Source organism: Lagenorhynchus albirostris, chromosome 5 (assembly GCF_949774975.1).
Source record: "Lagenorhynchus albirostris chromosome 5, mLagAlb1.1, whole genome shotgun sequence".
In the NCBI taxonomy this organism is placed as follows: Eukaryota; Metazoa; Chordata; class Mammalia; order Artiodactyla; family Delphinidae; genus Lagenorhynchus; species Lagenorhynchus albirostris.
The window spans coordinates 89,817,716-89,843,546 of record NC_083099.1 but is presented as its reverse complement, the minus strand read 5'-3'; the positions used below and the strand labels follow the sequence as shown (position 1 = coordinate 89,843,546).

Here is a 25,831-nt window from a genome sequence, read left to right as displayed (position 1 = left end):
TGATCATTTTGTCACATAAAAAATATTGAATCACTATGTTATACACCTGAAACTACTATAACACTGTATGTCAATTATAATTCAATAAAAAAAAGAAAAGAATTTGGACAAGTAAATCAAGCTAAGGAGTTGAACAGCTGCAGTTCAACGTCTACTGTGCCCAACGAGCCAGATGTGATGGTGAGAGGTACATGAGAAGATGAACACATGATACCTGCTCTCAAGGAACTTCTACATTAGTTCCTCATGAGCAATAACATCTCGTCTGCTATGCTGTGAACACAGGGCCCACCAGGGTGAGTATATCATGCATTATCCTTTTTGGAAAGGCAATGCATCACCATAGAAAAATGGGATCTTTGCAGCAAGAGTAATAAAGTAAAACATTTCAATTACAGGGAGTATATTAGCCTCTTGTTAGACAAGGGTCTTTAGGTGTCATAAATTTTAGATCATGGCAGTTTATGTAAGGAGGCTGAAAATTACTCAACGAATAAATATATTTTCTAAGGCATCTGTCTCCATATTTATACAGATTTGAAATCTCAGCATCCTACACAATAATGACACATTAAAACGATTAAATTCTAAATGGGAAAATGCATCCACATTATTCATTATAAAGTTGTGCTCAGATATGCCATTTCAATTTGAAAAACACAGCTACAAGTTCAGCAAGCCTTCTTTGCTCCACATTTACCCCTAAAACAGCCAATGTGGGAATTGCCAGACTATACGGTTTCAGTTTGTGTGTCCACATGAGCACTGCAAAAGAACAGAATGCTATTGCTGGAGTTCCTTTCCAACAGGCATGGAATTTTACAAAGGCTATTCATTTGACGCAAAAAGTATGAATGTGACAAATGAAATCCAAATATAGTCTCTATACTCCCACTCAAATGCAACACTTTATTTTGACCAAGTGTAAGAACATTATGGTCTCCAAGAATATATGCAGAAGATTTTAAGTCTAACCTACATAACTTCAACCAATCCAATGAAAAATATTTACTATCTTTCTACCTATTTGTAAAGAATCCTTTTACCTATTTGTGAAGGAACAAATCAAATTGTTCCTTCAATCCTTCACTCGTTGTTTGGTGAACACCTACTCTGTAAAATGGCCAGGCCTAGGTGTTGTTGGAAACGCAATGAATAAGAATGGTCTCTTCTTTCAAAAACCTTATAGTCGAATATAGGAGACCGATCAGGTACACAACTAACTATAATACCAGGTAGAAAGTGAAACATGCTCTTGAGAAAGACAAACATCAAGGGCAAAGGGGACTGGAAGGAAGGAGATATTTTTACAGGTAGGGAAATGAGAGAAAACTTCATACAGCAATGACACTAGTTTGGGATCTTGAAGGACTAGGGAAGGGGCAGAGGTCATTTCAGAAAAAATGGCAGGAATGAAGGCACTCAGCAGCGGGGAAGTGGAGAAAGCAGATAAGGAACATGGGCCAGCTCAGTGGGAGAATGATGCAGAAGGGAAGAAACTCAGGCCAAAATGGAGTAGTGTCAGATTAGAGAGAGCCTGAACTATGGCTCCAGATGAGAAATAAACATTAATCAGAAAAGTTAACCCAGAAAGACCTAGAGAATATATAAGCAATACAGCACATTTGCACAAACATATTGATTATATAAATATACTACCCATTAACTATACTTATGTACAAATGGGTAAATATAGAGCAGGCTTCATTCAGGGAATCAAGTTATCATCTGCCTTATAATGATTTGAAGACATTAAGTGGATTTGAAGTGATACCAAAAATCCCTGAATGAAATGGACCTAAAACTATATTCCGTGTGTTTGATTATGACATAGTTGTCCTGTCGTACAATAGAAGGTAGAAGAGACTGTAAATTGTGAGTTAAAACTGAGAAAGGGGAAAAACTGAGGACTGGAAAGTCCTCAAATGCAGAGGACTTGACTCTGTAACTCTACCTTATGGTTTTAAAATTATTGTCTAGGCTTACTGAAAAACAGAATAACAATTATCTAGATGATAGGCCAATTAGTAGCTAAACAATCACGAGAGACGATGAAAATGAAAATGCTTCATTGCTTGGCCAGCAGGTGGCACTTGTCACTCGATACAGAAGGATGAGGGAAACGTGGAGTTAGGAATTCATCTATTCAGAAAGGAGAAAAAGAATGGGCTGTTCCAGAAGCACAATTTATAAAGAGCCCTTGGCTTGCTGACACAGCTTATCAATTACATCTTGGATTTGAGCCCTCCTATTAGGTTTACTGAACTTACACATTTCCCTTAACAAATATGATTTGCATTTTATCAGTTTGTTACCTTTGTCAATGTTCTCATATCCTTTTTGTCTGTATTTATCATATGATACTGTGAGCAGATCGGTGCTGGAATTAGGCAAAAAGGAAACAAAGTCCAACTTCACCATTTAAAGATGTTTGGCTGATTCAAGTTATTGAACTTCTCTGAAATTCACTCCCCTTCTGATGCTATAATTGATATAATTAGCTGTAATGTTGTGGGATTAAATATGATAGCATCTGTGGAAATGACAGCTTTGGGCCTAGCTATTTCATTTTCTCCTAGAGGACAAGATCTAATCATTGAGGTACCTCTTCTACCAGAAAAGTTTTCTGAATCACTGTGAATTTTCTGTAACTAGGGCACCCTGTGGGTAGGACACCTAAAATTTAGACTTTTGTCACTCTACATACCAGTAGGGTGTATGAGGGGTGGAAAAGAGGCTGTAGCTGCTGATTTCTGATACTAGTACCATAATACTACCCTTCCTACCATTATTCTATCCCTTTTGGTTGTCAATGACACAAAACCCAGAACCAAAGAATCTAAGATCCAGAAAGGTCTTTGATTTACTAAGTCAACATTTCATTTTCCAGATCAGGATGCCTTCTGCCACTAAAGCTGAAATGCAAGACAGTAAGAAACAGGGTGGGCAGATATAGGTCATTTTTATATTTGCTCCCCAGATTTAATCAATGGATAAGTGAGCATTGGCAGTGGGAGGCAGGAAGAGAGAACAGGAGGTGGGCAAACCATAATTTCATGGCATGCAGCTCATTATTTCCTGATATTGAGAGACTGGGCACCATTAATAGACAGTGGAATCATGGTAATATACTAGCCATTACTTGATTTTCCAGTGGTGCCTACCCTACACCTGAATCACATCTGCCCTGAACCTGAATGGCACCAACGCCCTGTTTGTATAGCTTTCCCACCCTTCCTATGTCATAGTCTAACAGCACTTCTTCTAAAAAGCAGTCAGGAAGAAAGTAAATTCTCACTGAACATTGGATGGTTTTGAGTCTTTTTTCTGGCATCAGGCAGCTATCACCTAATTAGTTTTTGAATACTTTCATGATTTATTTTTGTGAAAGGGGAACTGAGGTCACCTTTCAGAGGTCCTCTATTCAGTAATTACCATATTTTATAATGAGTTACACAGCTTTTAAAAGACAAATATGTCACACAAATGCTGACTTTATTTTTAAAAATACATAAGTTTAGCATGTAATTTAAAAGATTGGTTCTACGAAGGAACAAGCCCGTGCTTATCTCCAAGTCTACATTTATAATGTTCTTCTCACATATAATGCCCTGTACTTTCCCTTTATTTACCCTAAATAGACTTCAAGATACAAGTTAAGTGCCACTTCCTCTATGAAGCTTTTCTGAATGAAGCTGCCCTCACTATCTCCTTGTAATAAACTTCTAATTTAGTTTCCACTATGATCAGACAAGTAGTAAACTAGTACTGTCTTACAGTAGTGGCTATCTTTTAAATAGCTGTCAGACTTGGTCCTCAAAGGGACTGTATATTATCTGAGGTCATATTTTATTTCGTGATTCAACAACTATCTGTTGAGTACGTACTACATGCCAGGCAGTGTTTTTGGTAATACAGACAATGAACAAAACCAAAACCAGCCTTGCAGTCACAGGGCTTACATTCTGGTGTTAGAGTCACTCTATTCCCCACCATGCTTAGCATGGAACAGACCCAAGGGCAAGTACGTGTTCAATGACCACATTAAAATCAACTGGTTGCCCATGGTTAGGTGACCCCTAGCCAAACTTTTCCTTGACTACCACTAAAACAGGGTCAGTGAAGGGCCCTGCATGCTGGAAGTGTGTTAGAGATACAAGGATTGGGACTTCCCTGGTAGTCCAGTGGTTAAGAAACCACACTTCCACCGCAGGTGGCACGAGTTTGATCCCTGGTCGGGAAACTAAGATCCCACACGCCGAACGATGCGGCCAAAAAAATTAAAAAGAAAAGAAGAAAAAAGATGTGAGGATTATTTTCACAAAACGGGGTAGGGGAGGATGGTGAAGAGTCTTAACGTCCTTTCAACTGGTAGGAGTATGTTTCTATTTAAGTCCTGCCAAAACTTCTTTGTTTATATCTAAAGCAGACTGAATCTATAAACCTGGCTCAAATTTTTTATGAAAAAATCAACTACCAAGAAAGAAAGAATAAGTAGAACAGATGGCCCAAATCTGTTACTCCATCAGCCTCTATCAAAATCTCTACCTCAATGATGAATAAAACATCCAATCCCAAACAAAGAAAAAGTAGTTAAGACTTAGTGATTGGCACTATCACTATCCAAGGGTCAGCTCTGACCTCTGGAAGAAAAGAAATATCCAGAGACTACAATAAAGATAAAATCAATTCAGAATGTTTCAAATGCCTTCACAAAGCTACAAGAAGTGGTAAGCAAAATAAGAAACAAAACAAATTAAGATATTTCACACTGAAAAGATTTGACTTCACCTAATTGTTTATAAAAATAACCACAGGGCTTCCCTGGTGGCGCAGTGGTTGAGAGTCCACCTGCCGAGGCAGGGGACACGGGTTCGTGCCCCGGTCCGGGAAGATCCCACATGCCGCGGGGCGGCCGGGCCCGTGAGCCATGGCCGCTGAGCCTGCGCGCCCAGAGCCTGTGCTCCCATGGCCACTGAGCCTGTGCGTCCGGAGCCTGTGTGGAGAGGCCACAACAGCGAGAGGCCCGGGTACCGCAAAAAAACAAAATAAAATAAATAACCACAGGTGGTGATATTTTTACATCTGACCTGTTCTCAAAACCACAACCAGATGCTCTAAGAATTGTAAAAAGTTGAGCCACTTTTAGGGATTGAAGAATGCTTAGGAGAATATGTTTCTAAATAACTCTCAGTTATCTTCCCAAAAGAAACCCTGAGACTCCAGACTAAAATGGGAGGGTCAGGTTTTGTTGTCTGTGATCACAGGTGCTGGCTGACCTGCATGGCAGATCCCCAGCAACGTGGGAGTGGTAAGAAGATGAAGCTGGGGTAGAAAAGAAAGTTCATCTTCTAAGAACCCAGGAATACATGTAATAATCAGGTGGTAAGCCTGGATGTCTTAACTCCCACCCAGGAAGGCAGTTTTCTACTCAAATAAGCATCTTATTTCCTGACGTCTACACAGGAGTCAACATATTTGGACATAGGCTGCGGACCTCCTCAATTCCTATTTGAGGAGCTCGACAGGCTACACAATTAAAAAATGCTGAAGTTGGGTGCTAAATTTATAAACAGAGATGTAATTAATTTATTAAGAGATTAAAACAATAATTCTGCATGCCACTTTCACTTGCAACTGTCATGGTTACCTACATTTACTGATAGTAATATTTTATTTATTGAATTTTCTTAATAATTAAATACGACTTTAAGTTGCTGTATTAATAGGCTAATATTTTAAAAGAACAACTCTTTATCTCAAAAACCCAGGGAAGAAGCCCAAAGAAATAAAAAGAGCCTAATCTTTGGAGTCATACAGACCAGTGTCCCAAACTTGACCCTGGGCCCTTTGACACGCTGGTTGACTTCTACATCCTAGAGTGGAAATATATTCCCCTGTTCCTCACATGCACTGTTGTGGAGATGGACTTGGATATCACGTACAAAATGTAGTATTATTTGAAGAAGTTCTCTTCCTTTCTGGACCCTTGGAGTACTTGTGATCAACTCTAGAACAGTCCTTAGATCCAAAATTAAAAGGGGGTGACAAAACAAGATGAAAAAAAGAGGCTACATATTTTACTCGGGTAAACCACATCAGTCAATTTGCACACACAAAATCAACAGCTCAAGACTCTGGGTAGATTTTGGAAAGAATAACTAACGGCTCACCTGTCGATGAGGTTCTTCCAGTCGATTTTGATACCTCTGGACTGACTCTTGAAGTTGCTTGTCTTTCTCATTTTTTGATGGTGATACTGTGCTTGTAGTGCCCAGGGGGATGGAAGGTAGTCGTTGTGTCTGATGACAACTTTTCACAATCAACAAGTACAAGAGATAACATCAGGAGGAAATATAAAACTATTTACTGTCCGTAAAAGATTATTTACTTCTACCAGGAGTAACTCTCTGGCTTATATCCAAAACTCAAATGCAGCATTACTCAAATAGAGCATTATATTGAGAATTTAGGTAATACATGACCTTAAATCTCCAATTTGCTTGAAAAAGAACTTACTGGAAAATGTGGAGGGTAGTATATATTTATGAGAATGGGAGAATATTCATTATTTACTAATGCTTCACTTATCCTGCGTTATCATGAAATGAGGCCTTTTGCAAAAATGTTTTTTAGATAATTGAAGCTTACTTTATTACTACCAAGCATTTTTCTTCTTCCAAAAAAATTCAGGATTGAAATCTATATGTCTCTGTAAAATACACCAAATAATTCTGCTTCTGAAACACAGAGATCCTTCGTTTGATGACTCAGAATCACTGTGAAGACCAGCAACTACTGCGATGGGAGGCGGTACTCAGGGACCACCTTGGGGGTTACGGAGCCACGTAGTGGAGCCCTTCATCAAGCTGCCCGGTGACCTGATGCAGCACCCTAGCACCCTCCTCTCCCTGCTGCTGTCAGTGCACCTGATGCTGGTGGGCACTCTGCTTCCCAGCCTTACTGATGTGCTGTCTCCAACCACTAGTAGGTTAATACATGTATTATTGTACATAGTCAAGTAGAATTGTGTTTAAATTGCGATAAAAAGGCTGTGCGTGAGGGCGTCCATCTTTCTTTTTTTTTTTTTTCTTTTTTTTTGGCCCTTCCGCACCCTGCTCTGAGGGCGTCCATCTTTATGGTTACAAAAAATACTAATGATTTTTGAGACATATGGTTGGAGAGGTTTGAGGCCTTTTTTTTTTTCCTACTTCTGGTTTCATGGCTATGTTTTGGGGAGCTGAGCTAGCCAAATTGTTGAAAAATTGAGATATCATCTTATTCACTTTGGTATGGAGGCTTGGCAGAGACAAGAAGTTCCATTCCCACTGGACATGGCCTCAGTTCAGGGCATGGCTGGGGACATGGTGGGGGGGTGGGAGGAGGGAACAAAATGCTGAGGTCTATTCTTAGAGCCTGCTTTACACAAGAATGGTTTTTCATCATTGGTAGGTACCCAAAAGAGGGGGAAGTTCATGTTCTAAACTAAATGGGTATTAAGCTAGGAAAGGGAGGAGGAGGTTGAAAATAGAGAAAAGGACTTCTCCCACCTGAAACAGTGTAGGAAAAGCAAAGCATATCATACCCACTATATTTCTCTATTTTTCAAGGCTGTAGCATATACTTTTCTTGCTCCCACCAGCAGAGAAGAGTGAGGACTACAATCAAATTCAAATACTACTGTGAAAAAACACTTAATTTCACCCACATATGGTATTTGTTTTTACTGTTATTTTCAAAGAAAGGTGGTAGGTAAACAAACCAGGGGACACCTACCTATATATATATAACCACCTGCAGTGTTCATTTGAAGACATCTGTGGGGTGGTGCCTACACAGGTTTCTATTTCATTTGAGAAAAGAACCTTGTGGCAGCATTAAGTTTTTATTTAGAAAAGAAAAACCTCAGATATTTTATTAAAATGCAATTCATCCAATTGTCCTCAAAGATTTTTAGAAACAAATTAAATTTTAATATGAAATACAAGCCACAGATATTTTTTAACATCCTTTTCAAAATTCAGACTTTTGGGTTTAGTCAAATGATAGGCATCATTTTTACCCTGCTGGTGAACCCTATTTTCAATACAGAGAAACGTATAGAATGAATGTAATGGAAGCACACTGATGTTTACTTCTTGGGTACTGTGACAAAAATGTGTAGCCTCCCTCTGTGCTTAAGGTGGAAAACAAAAAGGGGCTTTGGTGGTCTGAAAAAGAATGGCTCCTTTTTACCCTGCCTGGGTCACCAACTCTAAATACTACCATTTGTAAAATGGTGTGTTTTGTCACAATAAAGTATTTGTCTGGAATTAGGCTTCCCGAGCTAAGGATCCTTTCGGAGAGTCCATGATATAGTAAGGCAGAAGGAGTACAGGTTTTGCATCAAACTGCTTGGCTTCAAGTTTCAGGTTTAGGGAGGAATCCTGGACAGGTCACTGGACCTCCCTTAGTCTCACTGTTTTCTCCTCTGAGAAACAGAGAAAGCTCACGTGATTACTGTAAAGAGGAAATGACATAACGTGTAATTGCTATGTAAGAGAGAGCTATTATTATGTTTCCTGCCCCAGTTCTGGTTACGCGGACATTGTTCACTCAAATGCTATTCAGTGGCATTAACCCTGAGGACAATTGGCAATTAACTGCTGACAATAAACCGTATTTTCTGTAAATACAGACGATGCCACTTTTCGCCCCATTACTCTGTCCTTCCGCTCATCAAATGTTGCCTAATAAATAACTATATTTCACATCTCATCACTTTAACACCCTTATTTTATGTGATTCTATCCAAATCCAATAGCACATATGTATCAGGGTTTTGCTATTTCATGGCTTAGTCTCAAATTATGCATGGTCCATCCAAACATACTGAATCAGAGGACTGAGTGAGGTCATCAGATCAACTCCTCTTCCCTTGGGAATCTTCATCTGCATCGCTGTTAACGATCTCCCATAAAGAAGTGTCAGCTCTCAAGAAACTGCCCAGGCTTCCCTGGTGGCGCAATGGTTGAGAGTCCGCCTGCCGATGCAGGGGACACGGGTTCGTGCCCCGGTCCGGGAAGATCCCACATGCCGCGGAGCGGCTGGGCCCGTGAGCCATGGCCGCTGAGCCTGCACGTCTGGAGCCTGTGCTCCACAACGGGAGAGGCCACAACAGTGAGAGGCCCGCATATCGCAAAAAAAAAAAAATAGTAAAAAAAAAAGAAACTGCCCTTATAATCAGGAGTTTTTCTCTACAGCTCCCATTTCTAATTCTCTTGCTATCACTTTAAGCATATTTTTTGTCCTAATCTTTTCAGTGGAAATGAAATACAGATGGTCAAAATTATGTCAGTATATTTAAAGAATCAAGGACTTAAGAAATTTTAAATATAAGAAGATTTTTTGCATTTCAGGCTTTTAAGGTCCATCAGTTTTCTGCCAACATGGCAAATTTATCTTGCCTGTCATCACAAGTGGCAGTGTTTTGATGTGTAAAAGAGAATTAATACAGTTCTGAAACTAATTTTATAACGTTCAGTGATGGCACCATCACTTTTCAAGGAGACGAGGGGGCAACCATGCCAATTCAAGGACAATAGTAAGTTTGAGAAAAGGGAAGCTACAGAGGACACATTCCCAGTTCTGTGGGTCCGAGAAGGCCTAAGACTGGGGTGAGAAGTAATGGGTATACGGTTAGAATGTGGGGAGGAATCTAAATTCTCATGGCTTGTTACCAAGGGGCCCCCAGTGACCAGGGACTTAGATTGTCCTTACAAGGGGCTCAGTTGGACCTAGAAAACATGCAGAAGGTCCTATTATTACACTCCATCCTAGGTGATGGGAAGATGAGTTAAAGACAGGTTATATCATTTGTCCAAGGCTTCAGAGGCTAATGAAGCCAGGAGTCAAACCCAGGCAGTCTGGACCCAGAGTCTAAACTCTAAACACTATCCTACACTGTATGAAAGTTCTGAGCTCACAGAAAGTGATCAATATTATTAACTTTTTTTTTTTTTTGACAGTTGCGGGCTTGGACCAATTTTACTTACATTTCCTAGCATAAGGCTTTCCACGCAGAAATTTAAAAATCAAAACCAAAACAACAACAAAAAAACTTCTCTTAAACAACACTTGGGTGAAAATCATGACAATGACAATGAAAACACTACCTATTCTTAATATTGAAACTGAGCCACCACTGTGTTCCTATTTGGGAGATATTTAAGTTACAAGTTAGGACTAGAATCAGGTTGGGAGTTAGAAGACCTAGGCCAGTGGCTTCATGAACAGGCTTCTCACCCCCACATTTTGGGCTTCAATTTCCATTTCTCTAAAATGAAGAAGTGAGACTATATCACTGTTTTATAATCATGCTCCCTGGAGCTCTAAGCTTTTTAGAGAGAGTAGGGACAGAAATGAGAAGTGGATACCTCTGGCCTCCAGATTCTCAACCTCCAATTAAATCAGGACAGTTCTGTTTTTATCTGTTTTATATACTTGAGGTCAGAGACAAATTTATTTGTGGGAGAAAAAAAAAAAAGGTTCTGCTGCAAACCAAGAAAGGGAGACTGAAAAACCCCTCGGGCCATGTGAAATCTAAGAGCCCCTGTCACCTCTGACATTTTTTGTTAATCTCTAAATATGATTAACCTGGAGACTCCAGGTGGAAGGGGTTTTAGTAGCAGTTTCTAAATGTTTTCTTCTTTCTAATTTTTATTCAGTTGCTCTTTATTTTTTATTCAGGGCTGGATAAAAATAAACAAGAGTTATTACCCTAATGTCTGTATTAGCAATATTGATCCACTTATCCAGGTCAAAGTACTTAGAATAAACTCCATGGAAAAGCGATGCTTCACTTAAGGGTGCCTTTGTTAAAGGGGAGTATTAACTCTTTTGCCCACAAGGAAAAGAAGTAAGTCAAAAAGGGCTTGTAATAACATTGACATTCATCAATATTTAATTGGGTTTTTTTTTCCTGTTTTAGTCTGAACTTCTTCCTCCAAAAGCACAAAGCAATGAAATCAATATATGACTTAAACAGGAAAAGCACATAGTCTAACAGTTTAGTGCCTCTAGAGACACCCTCTAGATAAGACTCCTGCAGGATAAGATTATACATTGCGTGTAAATGAACTGGAAGGCAGAACTCTTAAACACCAGGGTAGGGGTCTCCCACCAGTGGAAGCACAGAGCTGCACACCAAATGCTGACAAAAAGTTACACCCAGGACTCTCTTAACTTGATGGAAAAGAATACTAACGAAATATCCTTCCAGAGGTGGCAAGGAGCTAGAAAGAGTTAGAAGAAATGACAGCTACTAAGCTAAAAATTATCTATGTATCCAGTTTCACACATATATATTTTAGGAATTAAAAATGAATAAAGAATTTTAGAAAACTATCAAAAACTACCTGTTTTCCAAGAGGTTAGCGTTATTAGCACAAATCCAGATGTCATAAATTTCTTTTTCCTGATAATTAGTAGAGGGAGGCAAGACTCTCCATTTAAGGCAAAGATCTAAAATAATCAAAACAAAACCATGTACATACAAGAAAGACCACAATCAGAAGTGAATCTAACATAGTAAGATGTCAGGTTGCATATACCGAAAGTATGAGGTATTTCAATCCAAACACAAGTGAATCCTTGATCATATACCATTATATTTGATGGCACAAATAGTTCGGGATTCTATGAGCTACCCTAGGACACCATCAATAAATTATTATTGTTGCTGCTGTTATTATTATTATCGCCATTATTGCTTAAGTTCTTTCCAGTTGGTTTCTACTAGTTTCAGCCAGAAGAATCTTAATAAGTCCCTCTTCACCTCTTCTCAAACCATATGAAGACTTCCAGTGACCTGACTCTCCCATTTTTTCTGACCTATTATCTACCTGCCAACAATACCACTGTTCATCTCCAACCACATGACTAACATAACAAGGAAAATCAAGCTCTCTCTACCATTTACACATAGTTCCTTGCTCTGCATTTTTTTTTTTTTTTTTACATCTCTTATTCTACTCTCCAGTCTACAGTCTTAACTTCTTTATCTCTTTCTCCCTTTCAGTCCCTCCTGGTTTTTAGGACTAAGGCACTCTACGCTCCCCAGGCTATTCCTCACTTTAATCCTCAGTTCCCTCCAGACCCACTGTTAATGGCTCTTGGGTAAATACTTCCCTCTGCTCATATAAGATGGAGGCAGTTTGCACAGTGGTTAAGAATCTGAATAGCCCAGAAAATTAAAGTTATGGCAAACTCACTCATTTTTGTAATTCCCACAACCAATATCTACATCTCACTGCATCTGGCAACACAACAGCAAGCACCAGTTTTTAATAGAGTAGCCCTCACATTAAATAAAACCATCATAGACTATATTGTACAGTTATGTTGTTAATTTTCCTTTGAAATGTAAAATATTTTAAGCTTTTTTTTTTTGGTCAAAAGTGGTAACATCTTAACATACAAATACAAACCTTTTTGTAGTTGTAAGATTTAGCTTATAAATCGTTCAAATTGAAGTGAAAGATTACCAGGTCATTGTTAATGACTTAGTCTATTACGAATATGTGTATTTTTGTAAAGGAAAAGCACTTGTAGATATTTAATCAGTACTATATGTCTGTTTTGAAGAAATAAAATGCTGCTTAGAGATTCTCTTTAAATATTTTTTATTTTTGTGCTCAAATGTATTTTCTGTTGATCTATGGAATGTTCTGTACAAAGCTGTATGGTTGTACTGTTGGGCTAGACACTTGTGTTTTTTAAAATCTGTACTTAGTCAAACGTATCTGACCATATTAAAATATAGTATCTTTGTTATTAAAAATTTGATTGCAAAAAAGAAAAAAAGAATCTGAATAGCTCCACAATGACTACCTCTATAACTCAGAAAAATTACTGCGCTATGTTTCAGCATCATCATCTGTAAAAAGAGATTAATATTACTACTTACCTAAAAGAGTTCCTGAGGATTATATGATATAAAAACAATGATAAAAGCCAACACTGCTAGGTATTATCTGTGATGGTTACTTTTATGTGTCAATTTGATGGGGCCAAGGGGTGTCTGGATAGTTGGTCAAACATTATTGTGAGTGTATCTGTGAAGATGTTTTGGATGAGATTAACATTTGAGCTGGTAGAATGAGTAAAGCACACTGTCTTCCCTAATATGGGTGGGCCTCAAGAAATCAGTTGAAGGCCTGAATAGAGGGAAAAAAAAAAAAAAGCTGACACTCTTGCAAGTAAGAAGAAACCTCTGACTGTCTTGAACTGAGACATCAGTTTTTTCCTGCCTTCAGACTAGAACTAAAACATCAGCTCTTCCTGGGTATTGAGCCTGTCAACATTCAGACTGGAACTACATCATCAGGTCTTCTGGTTCTCAGGCCTTAAGACTCAAACTGGAATTAAACCAATGGCTCTTCTAGGTCTTCAGCTTGCTGACTACAGATCTTGGGAGTTGTCAGCTTCCTTAATCATGTGAGCCAATTTCCTATAATTAATATCTATCTAAGTATCCATCCATCCGTCCATAAATCTATCTATCCTATTGGTTCTCTTTCTCTGGAGAAACCTAATACACTATCCCAAGCACTTAGAAAACTTTACATGTGTGAATTAATTGTATTTTCACAAAACTTCATGATGTAACTACAAATACTAACCTCATTTTATAAATAAGAAAACTGAGGCTTAGAGAAGTTAAGGAATTTACCCAGTTTCACACAGCTCTCAGGTACTGGAGATTGGATTCTGACAGTACCTTGCACATATCAAAAACACTGTCATTTTTAGCCAGTAATATTATCATCCAATAGGCTGTTGCATATAGTCATTTCCTCAGCTATACCTTCTAAGCATCTGTCTGTCATTTGTGTTCCTCTTAAATCTCACTGCCATGCCTTTATTCAGACATTTACAGTTTCTCACCTGGATCCTGGATTATGCCAGTAGTCTCATCAGAGGTCTCACCCAACCTCTGCTCTAGCCCTCCTCCAAATCATCCTGCACTAAGCTGCCAGAGCAACCTTACTACAAGTGACATCTAACCAGTCAGGTCCTCTTTGGACCACCCCAGGCTCAAGGCTGGGGAGGTGTTCCCTTGGCCCTGTGTAAATAGCTACAGGGTGATATTTTGTTTGCTTGACCACCTTCCCCACTGAATGGCCGATTCCCTGCAGACAGTAGAGACACATAATAAGTGTTCAATGCTTCAATGATATCACTCTCCTTCTGAAAAACTTCTGGTGCCTCTCCATTGCTTATTAAAGTAAAAACTCCTTATCCTGGCATTCAAGGCCATTTAACATGTTTACTCAACCTAACAGTTTTGTCTTTTGTTATTTATTCATCATTCATTCAGTCAGTAGTCAATTACTAAGTACCTACTCTTATTTAACATAGTGTTAAGTATTAAAAGTAGAAAAATGACTGTTTCTATTATCCACCACAAAAATATTAGCTGAAGTATACACCTGATATTAACACAGATTTCCAGCTACGTCTCTGCCCTTCAAAAGTCTACTTTAAACACCATGGCAAAGCTACCTCTGTCATGAAGCCTTGCTTTAATCTCCTCCTCTCCCCTTTCTTTGAACCCTCAAACAACTTTGGGCCTCTTTTACATCATTTACACTATTTTCACCTCTATTACAATTATTTTCTTACTCATCTTAACCTTTCTCCTAGACCCTAATCTCCTTGGAAGCGAAAACCCTGTCTTACCCACCTTTGTCTTCCTCATGCCCTATTTTTTAACAGAACAACTTGCATATTAGGCTCTCACTAAAAGTTTGCTAATTGGAATGAAATTTAACACTCACCGCACTGAATAATGAATGGGATGGCCATGGCCTGTCTTCTTTGATATTGAATAGAATCTGAAGATTTCTCCATGCCCTTATTATTCAGGTATCCAAGTTCATTCCAAAACAATGTTAGATTTCTATTACCTAAGAAAAAAGAAAGAAAAAAGCAGGCAAAGAATAATGAAAGAAAATAAAATCAGTAAGATAAAGATGATAAGCAAAGGGAAATTTGGATATAAACACATGTATATACAATACGATCTCGAACATGTAAAAACTAATACATATACAAAAATAAGTGATTAAAATATTTGACACTGGTTTCCTCTGAGTATGGGTGAAATTTGTCTTCTGCTTTACACTTTCTTACTTTTTTCCAAACTATATGTAATAAATATGCAACATCTTTATAATAAAACTGAACACAATTGCAGTTATAAAAATAATACGCACTTTTATTGTTGCAATAAAATACATTGACACTTAAAACTTTTTTCTTAAATACTCCTAGGAGAGACTGCACTGATTAAACTTAAAAGCCACCCTTAAGACTATTGATACACATATTTATCATCTTGTCTCACAGTCAGAGTTTCTATTTTATCTCTGGTTCCCTTCTCTTCCAGTCTCTATTGTTTATGCCCTACCCTTGCCCTAGATTCTAAACTTCCTCCTTGCTTAGAACAGTACTTGTCATGGAGGCCCATTCAGGAGTCCTCCTTAAGAGGCTGTATTCTTATCTGTTGATCCAGCAATTGCACTGCTAGGAATCTTCCCTACAAACATACAACACAATGGCCGTATATATCATAGCACTGTTTGAATAGAAAACAAAAAAACAAAAGAAAAACCCTGGAAACAAGGTAAAAGTCCAGAATAGGGAACTGATAAATCCCATTTTCAAACAAGGGAACATTAGATAAACTTTAAAACATGGAGTTAGAGCTAAATATATTATTGCATCAAGATCTCCAAGACAGAGTTATAATAATAATTTTTTTAAAAGACGTAAAACAGCAAATCTAGTATAATCAGCTTTTGTAATGTAAAAACAGAGCATATACGTATAAAATTTTGAAGGGCACACTTTTCTTTTCCTAAAAGGACACAAAAGAAAGTTTTAATAGTGGATACCATTGGAGAAAGGACAGAGGTAGAGAGGAAGGCAGGGGAAGGTACTTTCACTTTTCTCTTTTTACTTTCTGAACACTTTGAGTATTTTTACATGTGCATGTATTACTTTAAAAATACTTTTTTGAAAAAAGCACCTACATTTACCGTTCTGTCCAATATGGTAACCAACTGGCCACATGTGGCTACTGAGCATTGAAATGTGGCAGATACAGAACATTTCATCAATGTACAAAGTTCAAAGAGTAATATTCTAAAATATATACCTTGGAAATAAAATATACGAAATAGGGCCAGCCTTACATCAACCTTAACAATTGACTGTGTAATCCAGGCAAAATACCAATAAACGTCTTTACACCTTCCTATACCTTTTAAAATTTAGGTTCAGAATGCTATGTGCCTTTAAGACCAGCAGGGAAGGAACTCAGTGTTCAAAAGGGGCTTTGCAATTGAGCTGGGCTGACAGCTACCCTCACAAATTCCCGGGTCTCTTACCTTGTTCCTTCACAAAATCCCTACCAGCTCTTGCCTCAGACTTCCCTTTGGATTCTGCTTCTTGGGCTTTTCTCAACTCAGACTTTTGGTTTTCTGCTGTTGGCTCAGCATTTGGTATTGGCCCAGCCCAGACTCCACTTTTTCGCTGCACACCAGGTCCTGAAACACTCTTTAGTGTCTGGAGAGGGCTCGTGAGACCTTGTTCTCTGATTTCCACATGAACTGCTCAGTTCTTATTATGTCAAGGCAGGAAGTGCTGTAGATTAAAGTCAGGTGACTTTGAGTGCTGTCTACCACAGATTTATTGTGTAATTGCGGGAAAGCCGTAAATTTTCTTATCCATAAAGTAAGTGTTAACAATAACTTGCCTTACATGGTTATCACTAAGAATAAATACGAAGGTGCATTAAAAACAGTAGTGCTGTGCAGAAATTTAAGTTACTGCTGTTCTGTATTTGTTCTCTCTCTAAATGTTACTTCCCCAAGAAGACCTCACCTTTGCAAACAAGGAACTGTGCTTTAACACTATGCATGCCCTCAACTCAGAGCTCAGCAACCTGCACCTAATAAGCCCTCAAAAAATCTTGCTGCCATTCTTGATAAAATAGCTCATTAATGTTTTGTTTGGATAAAATGGAAGCGAAATAGCATCTCTCCCTGAAAATATTGACTAATCACAGTTAACACAACCCAGCAAACTTATAAAACGAACATCAACTGTGAATCCCAAAATAAACATTTTAAGAGCGATAAAACTACTAGCATGTTAGAAACACAGACACATGCCTCTCAAGGGTGGGGTGATACCTGCTCTGTGGTCACACCACTCTTACAATGCTTACACGTTACATTTCAGTTCACTTTATGTCTATTTTCCCTCTAGAAAGTGAAATCCTTGAAGACAATGGCTATATTTAGGATCTTGCTTTCCGTAGCTGACACTCAGAGCTTAATGTTTACTTATAAGACTAAATAATACTAAAGAATTACTGGCTATCAAAGATATAAATGAGAACACTCAGTAGCCCAACATCTAATGACCAGGACTGATAGAAGATATTATACTATTCAAAGTAGATATCAGGACAAAGGAAATAAATAACCAGAGATATTCAATCTGGGAATCAGAAATTGCTTTTCCTAACTGCCAATGGAACTTTTTTTTCCCTTCAGATAGCAGCTACTCCAATATGCATAATTTATAATATGTTATTAAAACAAATTTCCATGGAGTGGTCCCTGAAGACTAGGTAGATGCTTCAGCAAGTGGATAAGTAAGTTGGCCAGACCAGAGAAACGGCAGTAGGAGGAAACATACCACACCAGTGTCTGTTTTCTTTCATGTGTTACTCAGTCTCTAGAGATTTATACAACTAACCTGAGAAAAAAATTCCTCCCATACAAGGGAACCCCCAAAAGTCTATCAGTGGATTTTTCAGCAGAAACCTTATAGATCAGGCAAGAGTGGGATAATATAATCAAAGTGCTGAAAGAAAAAAATAACCTGCCAACCATGAATACATTACCTGTATTGAAGCTATCCTTCAGAAATGAGGGAGAAATAAAGAATTTCCCAAACAAACAAAAGCTGAGGGAGTTCATTACTAGACCTGCCTTACAAGAAATGCTAAAGGAAGTTCTTCAAGCTGAAATGAAAGGAAACTAATTAGTAACTTAAAAATGTGAAAATATAAAACTCACTGGTACGGGTAAGTATATAGTCAAATTCAGAATACTCTAATTCTATAATGATGGTATATAAATCACTTAACTCTAGTATAAAGGTTAAAAGACAAAGTATTAAAACCATAGCTACAATATTTATTAATGAATACGCAATATTAAAATATGTAAATTGTGAAATAAAGAACATAAAATGCTTGTGGGGGGAGGGAGTAAAACAGTTGAGTTTTATATGTGATAGAAGTTAAGTTGTTGTAAACTTAAAATTGACTGTTATAACTATAACATGTTTCATGTATGCCTCATAACCACAAAGCAAAAACCTATAGCAGATGTACAAAAGATAAAGAGAAAGGATTCAAAGTATAATACTACAGAAAATTATCATATCACAAAGGAAGAGACCAAGAGAGGAAGAAAGAAACAAAGGAACTACAGAATAGCCAGAAAACAATTAATAAGATGGCAATAGTAAATCCTTATCTATCAATAATTACTTCAAATAAAAGTGGATTAAATTCTCCAATCAAAAGATGTAAAGTGACTGAATAGATAAAAACCAAGACCCAACTATATGATGTCTATAAAAGACTCATCAGTTTTAAGGCCACACATAGGCTCAAATTGAAGTGATGGAAAAAGACACCATGCAAATGGAAACCAAAAGAGAGCATGGGTAGCTATACTTATATCAGACAAAACATACTTTAAGTCAAAAACTGTAGGAAGAGAAAACGCAGGTTATTATTTAACGATAAAGAAGCTGATTCAACAAGAGGCTATTAACAATTGTAAATACATACACCCAACATCAGAGCACCTAAATATATTAAGCAAATATTAACAGATCTAAAGGGAGAAATAGACCACAATGCAATAATAGTAGGAGTCTGCATTACCCTTCTTTTAACAATGGATAAGTCATCCAGAGATAAAATTATAAGAAAAAATGGACTTGAACTATACATTAGAAAAAATGGACCTAACAGACATACACACAATATTTCATCCAATAGCAACAAAATAAACATTCTTCTCAAATGCATACGGAATATTCTCCAGGATAGATCATACATTAGGTCACAAAATAAATCTTAACAAATTTACAAAGATTGAATCATATCAAGTATCTTTTCTGACCATAATGAAACTAGAAATCAACAAGAGGAAGAAAGCTGGAAAATTCACAAATAGGTGGAAATTAAATAATGGACTACTGAACAACCAAGGAGTCAAAGAGGAAATCAAAAGGGCAAAGGAAATAACCCATTTACCATCACATCAAAAAGAATAAAATACCTAGGAATAACTCTACCTAAGGAGGCAAAAGACTTATACTCTGAAAACTATAGGACACTGATGAAAGAAACTGAAGATGACACAAACAAATGGAAAGATATACCATGTTCTTGGATTGGAAGAATCAATATTGTTAAAATGACCATACTACCCAATGCAACCTAAAGATTCCATACAGTCCCTATCAAATTACCAATGGGGTTTTTCATAGAACTAAACAAATAATTTAAAAATTTGTATAGAACTACAAAAGACCCTGAAGAGCCAAAGCAATCTTGAGAAAGAAGAACAGAGCTGGAGGAATCAGGTTGCCTGCTTTCAGACTATACTACAAAGCTACAGTCATCAAAACAGTATGGCAGTGGCACAAAAACAGAAATAGAGATCAATGCAATAGAACAGAAAGCCCAGAAATAAACCCATGCATAGCGATAAACACCTACATTAAGAAACAAGAAAGATCTCAAATAGCCTAATTTTATACCTCAAGGAGGCAGAAAAAGAACTAAGCCCAAGTTAGCAGAAGGAAAAAAAGAGCAAAGATCAGAACAGAAATAAATGAAATAGAGAACAGAAAACAATAGAAAAGATCAATGAAACTAAGAGCTGCTTTTTGAAAAGATAAACAAAAATGTTAAACTGTTAATAAGACTAGCTAAGAAAAACAGTCAAGACTCAAACAAATAAAGTCAGAAATGAAAGAGGGGACATTACAGCTGATACAACAGAACTATCAATACAAAGGATCTTAAGAGACTGCTATGAACAATTATATGCCAACAAATTATATAACCAAGAAGAAATGGGTAAATTCCTAGAAACATACAAACTACCAAGACTGAATCATGAAGACATAGAAAATATGAACAGACCAAGAGTGAGTAAAAAGATTGAATCAGTAATCAAAAATCTCCCAGCATTTTTTGATTGGGTTTTTTTTTTTTTGATATTGAACTGGATGAGCTGTTTGTATATTTTGGAGAGTAATCCCTTGTTGGTTGCTTCATTTGCAAATATTTTCTCCCATTCTGAGGGTTGTCTTTTTGTTTTCTTTATGGTTTCCTTTTCTGTGCAAAAGCTTTTAAGTTTAATTAGATCTCATTTGTTTATTTTTGTTTTTATTTCCATTACTCTAGTTGGTGAATGAAAAAAGATCTTGCTGCTATTTCAAAGAGTGTTATGCCAAAGTTTTCCTCTAAGAGTTTTATAGGGCCTGGCCTTACATTTAGGTCTTTAATCCATTTTGAGTTTATTTTTGTGTATGGTGTTAAGGAGTGTTCTAATTTCATTCTTTTACATGTAGCTGTCCAGTTTTCCCAGCATCACTTATTGAAGAGACTGTCTTTTTCTCCATTATATATTCTTGTCACCTTTGTCATAGATTAGGTGACCATAGGTGCATGGGTTTATCTCTGGGCTTTCTATCCTGTTCCATTGATCTATATTTCTGTTTCTGTGCCAGTACCATACTGTTTTGATGACTGTAGCTTTGTAGTACAGTCTGAAGTCAGGAAGTCTGATTCCTCAGCTCCATTTTTCTTTCTCAAGATTGCTTTGGTTATTTGGGGTCTTTTGTGTTTCTGTACAAAAAATGGGCATAAGATCTAAATAGACATTTCTCCAAAGAAGACATACAGATGGCCAAATAGCACATGAAAAGATGCTCAACATCACTAATTATTAGAGAAATGCAAACCAAAACTACAATGAGGTATCACCTCACACCGGTCAGAATGGCCATCACCAAAAAATCTACCAACAGTAAATGCTGGAGAGGGTGTGGAGAAAAGGGAACTCTCCTACATTGTTGATGGGAATGTAAATTGGTGTAGCCACTATGGAGAACAGTATGGAGGTTCCTTAAAAAACTAAAAATAGAACCACCATATGACCTAGCAATTCCACTCCTGCGCATATACCCAGAGAAACCCATAATTTGAAAAGATACATGCACCCCAGTGTTCATTGCAGCACTATTTACAATAGCCAGGACATCTAAGCAACCTAAATGTCCATCAACAGAGGAATGGATAAAGAAGATGTGGTACATACATACAACGGAATATTACTCGCCATAAAAAAGAATGAAATAATGCCATTTACAGTAACATGGATGGACCTAGAGATTGTCATACTGAGTGAAGTAAGTCAGACACAGAAAGACAAACATCATATGATATCACTTATATGTGGAATCTAATAAAAAGGGTACAAATGAACTTATTTATAAAACAGAAGTAGAATCACAGATGTAGAAAACCAACTTATAGTTACCAGGGGATAAGGGGCAGGAGGGATAAATTGGGAGACTGGGATTGACATATACACACTACCATATATAAAATAGGTAACTAATAAGAACCTGCTGTATAGCACAGGGAACTCTACTCGATACTCTGTAATGACCTATAGGGGAAAAGAATCAAAAAAAAAAGTGGATATATGTATATGTATAACTGATTCACTTTGCTGTACACCTGAAACTAACACAACATTGTAAATCAACTATATGTCAATAAAACATTTTTTAAAAAACCTCCCAACAAATAAGAAGCCCAGGACCAGATGGCTTCAGTGGTGAATTTTATCAAACATTAAAGAAATGAATACGTATCCTTCTCTATCTCTTCCGAAAAACTGAAGAGGAGGACACCCTTCCAAACTCATTTTATGAGGTCTGTATCACCCTGATTCCAAAACCTGGTAAGGACATTATAAGGAAAGAAAAGTATAGGCTAATATCACTGGTGAACATAGATGCAAAAATCCTCAACGAAACAAAGCAAACCAAATTCAACAGAACAATAAAAGGATCATGCGGTATTTATCCCTGGATGCAAAAACAGTTCAACATACATAAATCAATAAATATGACACACTACATTAATGGAATGAAGACTAAAAATCATATGATCATCTCAATAGGTACAGAAAGAGCATTTGACAAAATTCAACACCACTTTATGATAAAAACTCTCAACAAATGAATTACAGAAACTATGTACCTCAACATAATGAAAGCCATAGACAACAAGCCCACAGTCAACATCATACTCAACAGTGAAAAGTTAAAGTTTTTCTTCAAGATCAGGAATAAGACAAGGATATCCAATTTTGCCACTTCTATTCAACATAGTACTGGAAGTCCTAACCAGAGCAATTAGTCATGAAAAAAGAAATAAAAGGCAACCAAATCAGAAAGGAAGAAGTTAAAATTTTCTCTGTTTGCAGATGACATAATAGTATATATGCAAAACCTAAAGACTCCACCAAAAAACTAAACAAGGAATTCAGTAAAGTTGCAAGATACAAAATCAACATACAAAAATCAGTTGCATCTCTGTCACTAACAATGAACTATCTGACAGAGAAATTAAGAAAGCAGTTTCATTTACAATAGTATCAAAAACAATAAAATACTTAGGATTAAATTTAACCACGGAGATGAAAGACCTATACACTGAAATGTACTGACTGACGAAAAACACTGAAGACATAAATAAATGGAAAGATATCCTGTGTTCTTTGATTGAGAGAATATTTGATTGAAAGAATATGTCCATACTACTCAAAGCAATCTATAGATTCAATGCAATCCCTATGAAAATTACTATGACATTCTTCATAGAAGTATAAAAAACAATACTGAAACTTGTGTGGAACCACAAAAGACCTTGAATAGTCAAAGCTATCTTGAGAAAGAAGAACAAAGTTGGAGACACCACACTTCCTAATTTCAAGTTATAAGAAAGCTATAGTAATCAAAACAGTATGGGACTGGCATAAAAACAGACACATTGACCAGTGGAATAGAATAGAAAGCCTAGAAATAAACCTACACATATATAGCCAACTAATCTTTGACAAGGGTGCCAGGAACATACATAAAGAACATTCTTTTCAATAAATGGTGGGAAAACTGGATATACTCACAAAAGAATGAAACTATTTTATACCACTCATAAATATTAACCCAAAATGAATTAAAGACTTAATTGTAAGACCTGAAACCATAAAGTTCCTAGAAGAAAACATACAAAAAGCTCTCCTTGACATTGGTCTGGGTGATGATTTTTTTTTTTGATATGACACTAAAAGCACAAGCAAAAAAAAAAAAAAAAGTGGGACTATATCAAACTGCAGTCTCTATATAGCAAATGAAACAATCAAAAAAATGAAAAGGTAACATACAGAAGGGGAGAAAATATCTGCAAGTAATTTATATGATAAGGGGTTAATACCTAAAATGTACAAAGAACTCACACAACTGAATAACAACAACAAAAAAACTCTTACTGAAAAATGGGCAAAAGACCTGAATAGACAGTTTTCCAAAAAAGACATACAAATGGCCAACAGGTACATGAAAAGGTACTCAACATCACGAATAATCAGGGAAGTGCAAATCAAAACCACAATAAGATATCACTTCAAACCTGTTAGGATGGCTATTATCAAAAAGAGAAGATAAAACAAATGTTGGGGATGTGGAGAAAAGGGAAGCCTTGTGCACTGTTGGTGGGAATGTAAATTGGTATGAGCATTATGGAAAACAGTACAGAGTTTCCTCAAAAATTAAAAATATAACTATTATCCAGAAACCCACTTCTGGGTATATATCTGAAGAAAATGGAATTGGTATCTTGAGAAGATATTTGCACTCCCATGTTCATTGCAACATTAGTCACTACAGGCAAGATATGGAAATATGGAAACCACCTAAGTGTCCAACGATGGTTGAATGGTTGAAGAAAATGGTGTGTGTGTCTGTGCACATGCACGCTAGAGAGAGAATAAAATATTATTTAGCCAAAAATGTTGAAGATCCTGCCATTTGCTATAAGAATGAATGTGGAGGTCATTACTACTAAATGAAATAAGCCAGACAACAATATATGATATGACTTATATGTGGAATCTAAAAATAATAATAATAAAGTTGAACTCATAAAAACAAAAAGTAGAATGGTGACTGCTGGCAACTGTGGGCCAGAGGTAATGGGGAGAGGTTGGTCAAAGGGTACAAGCTTTCAGTTATAAACTCAGTAAGTTCTGAGGATCTAATGTACAGCATGGTGACTATAGTTAATAATACCATATTGCATACCTGAAATTTGCTAAGAGAGTAGATCTTAAGCATTCTTACCCCCCACACATGAAACAAGGTAACTGTGTGACGTGACAGATGTTTTAATTAATTTCACTGTGGTAAATATTTCACAAATATTTCATGAATCATCATGTTGTTCACTTTATAAACATACATGATTTTTTTTGTCAATTACAGCCCAATAAACCTGGAAAAAAATTCTTGTCTATCCTAGTCTAGCAAGAAATAGTAAAATTAATAATAAAATTTATTAAACTAGGTTGGCCTTAACATATGAAGTGGTATACAATTATGGATATTTTTAATATATGGTTTTAATAAACTATTTTTTGTTAATGTGTATTAATGAAGGTTTTTAAATTGCCCTTTCATCAAGAAGTCAATTAAGAGCAAAAAAGTGAAATTTCAAAATATGAAAAAGTACTTGACTTTTAAAAATACATCTTAAATATTTCCACCCAATGGAGAATGTTATGTAGGTAACCCAAAATTTATTAATTTCATAATTATATTATTTTAACAACCTCAAGGTATTCTGATTTTAAAATTTAGTTTACATTTATAAACAGGAAATAGTTATAATATTCAAAATTATAGAATACATACCTTGAGACTTTTGTTTGAATAATCAACAGCTTGTTAAATTAATGGAATAATCAGGGATCAATGCACAGAATTAAAGTCCTGATTTCTAGAATAAGTATCTGAGAAAAGCTGTGAAAATTTAATTTATTGCTATGTATGGAGTACTGTATTCAGAAGATTCCTAACATTTAAATTAATTTGATTAATTTTTCAGAAGCCTCTTAAAACCAGGGAAAAATAGTGGGAACTAGTGCAATAACTTACTAAAAAAATTGTCAAAAACCAGTAACTAAAAGAGCAGTTCACATAGATTTTACCTCTTAAAAAGAGGAGAAATGTAACAGCCTCCTAGATGTCAGTTTCATATCTATTCATAGAATGTATAATGACATTCAGGGAATCAGTTAGCCAAGTGGAGAAGTAATAAAATTCAGTAATAAACTACCAAAGCAAAGCAAAAAATTGAAAACAAAAATTTGTTTTCAATCAAAATAAGGAAACCTAAAACAGTTTATGAAATCAAAGCACCAGGAAAATCTTAAGATGGAGAAGGTATTTAAATGAGGTCCCTGCCTTCAGGTAGCTCTGCGTCTAAATAGATGATTATATTCTATTTTCAAAGATCTCAAATAGAAATTACACATCCATTCTCAGAGGACTGTTGATCATACCTCCTCCTCTGTTGAATACTGTCCTATTTGTCATTACCTTAGCTAAGCTA

The 25,831-nt window shown here is 36.5% G+C and overlaps 1 protein-coding gene across 1 annotated transcript in view; it reads right to left on the bottom strand.

Moving 5' to 3' along the window:
* MORC1 (MORC family CW-type zinc finger 1) overlaps positions 1-25,831 on the bottom strand; it is a 290,081-nt gene that overhangs the window by 68,666 nt on the left and 195,584 nt on the right. Inside the window, exons 19-21 of the mRNA XM_060149355.1 lie at positions 14,820-14,948; positions 11,397-11,502; positions 6,174-6,312 (exon numbers count right to left, since the gene is read on the bottom strand). Of these exons, the coding sequence (XP_060005338.1) occupies positions 6,174-6,312; positions 11,397-11,502; positions 14,820-14,948 (374 nt within the window). The remainder of the gene's footprint in view (positions 1-6,173; positions 6,313-11,396; positions 11,503-14,819; positions 14,949-25,831) is intronic.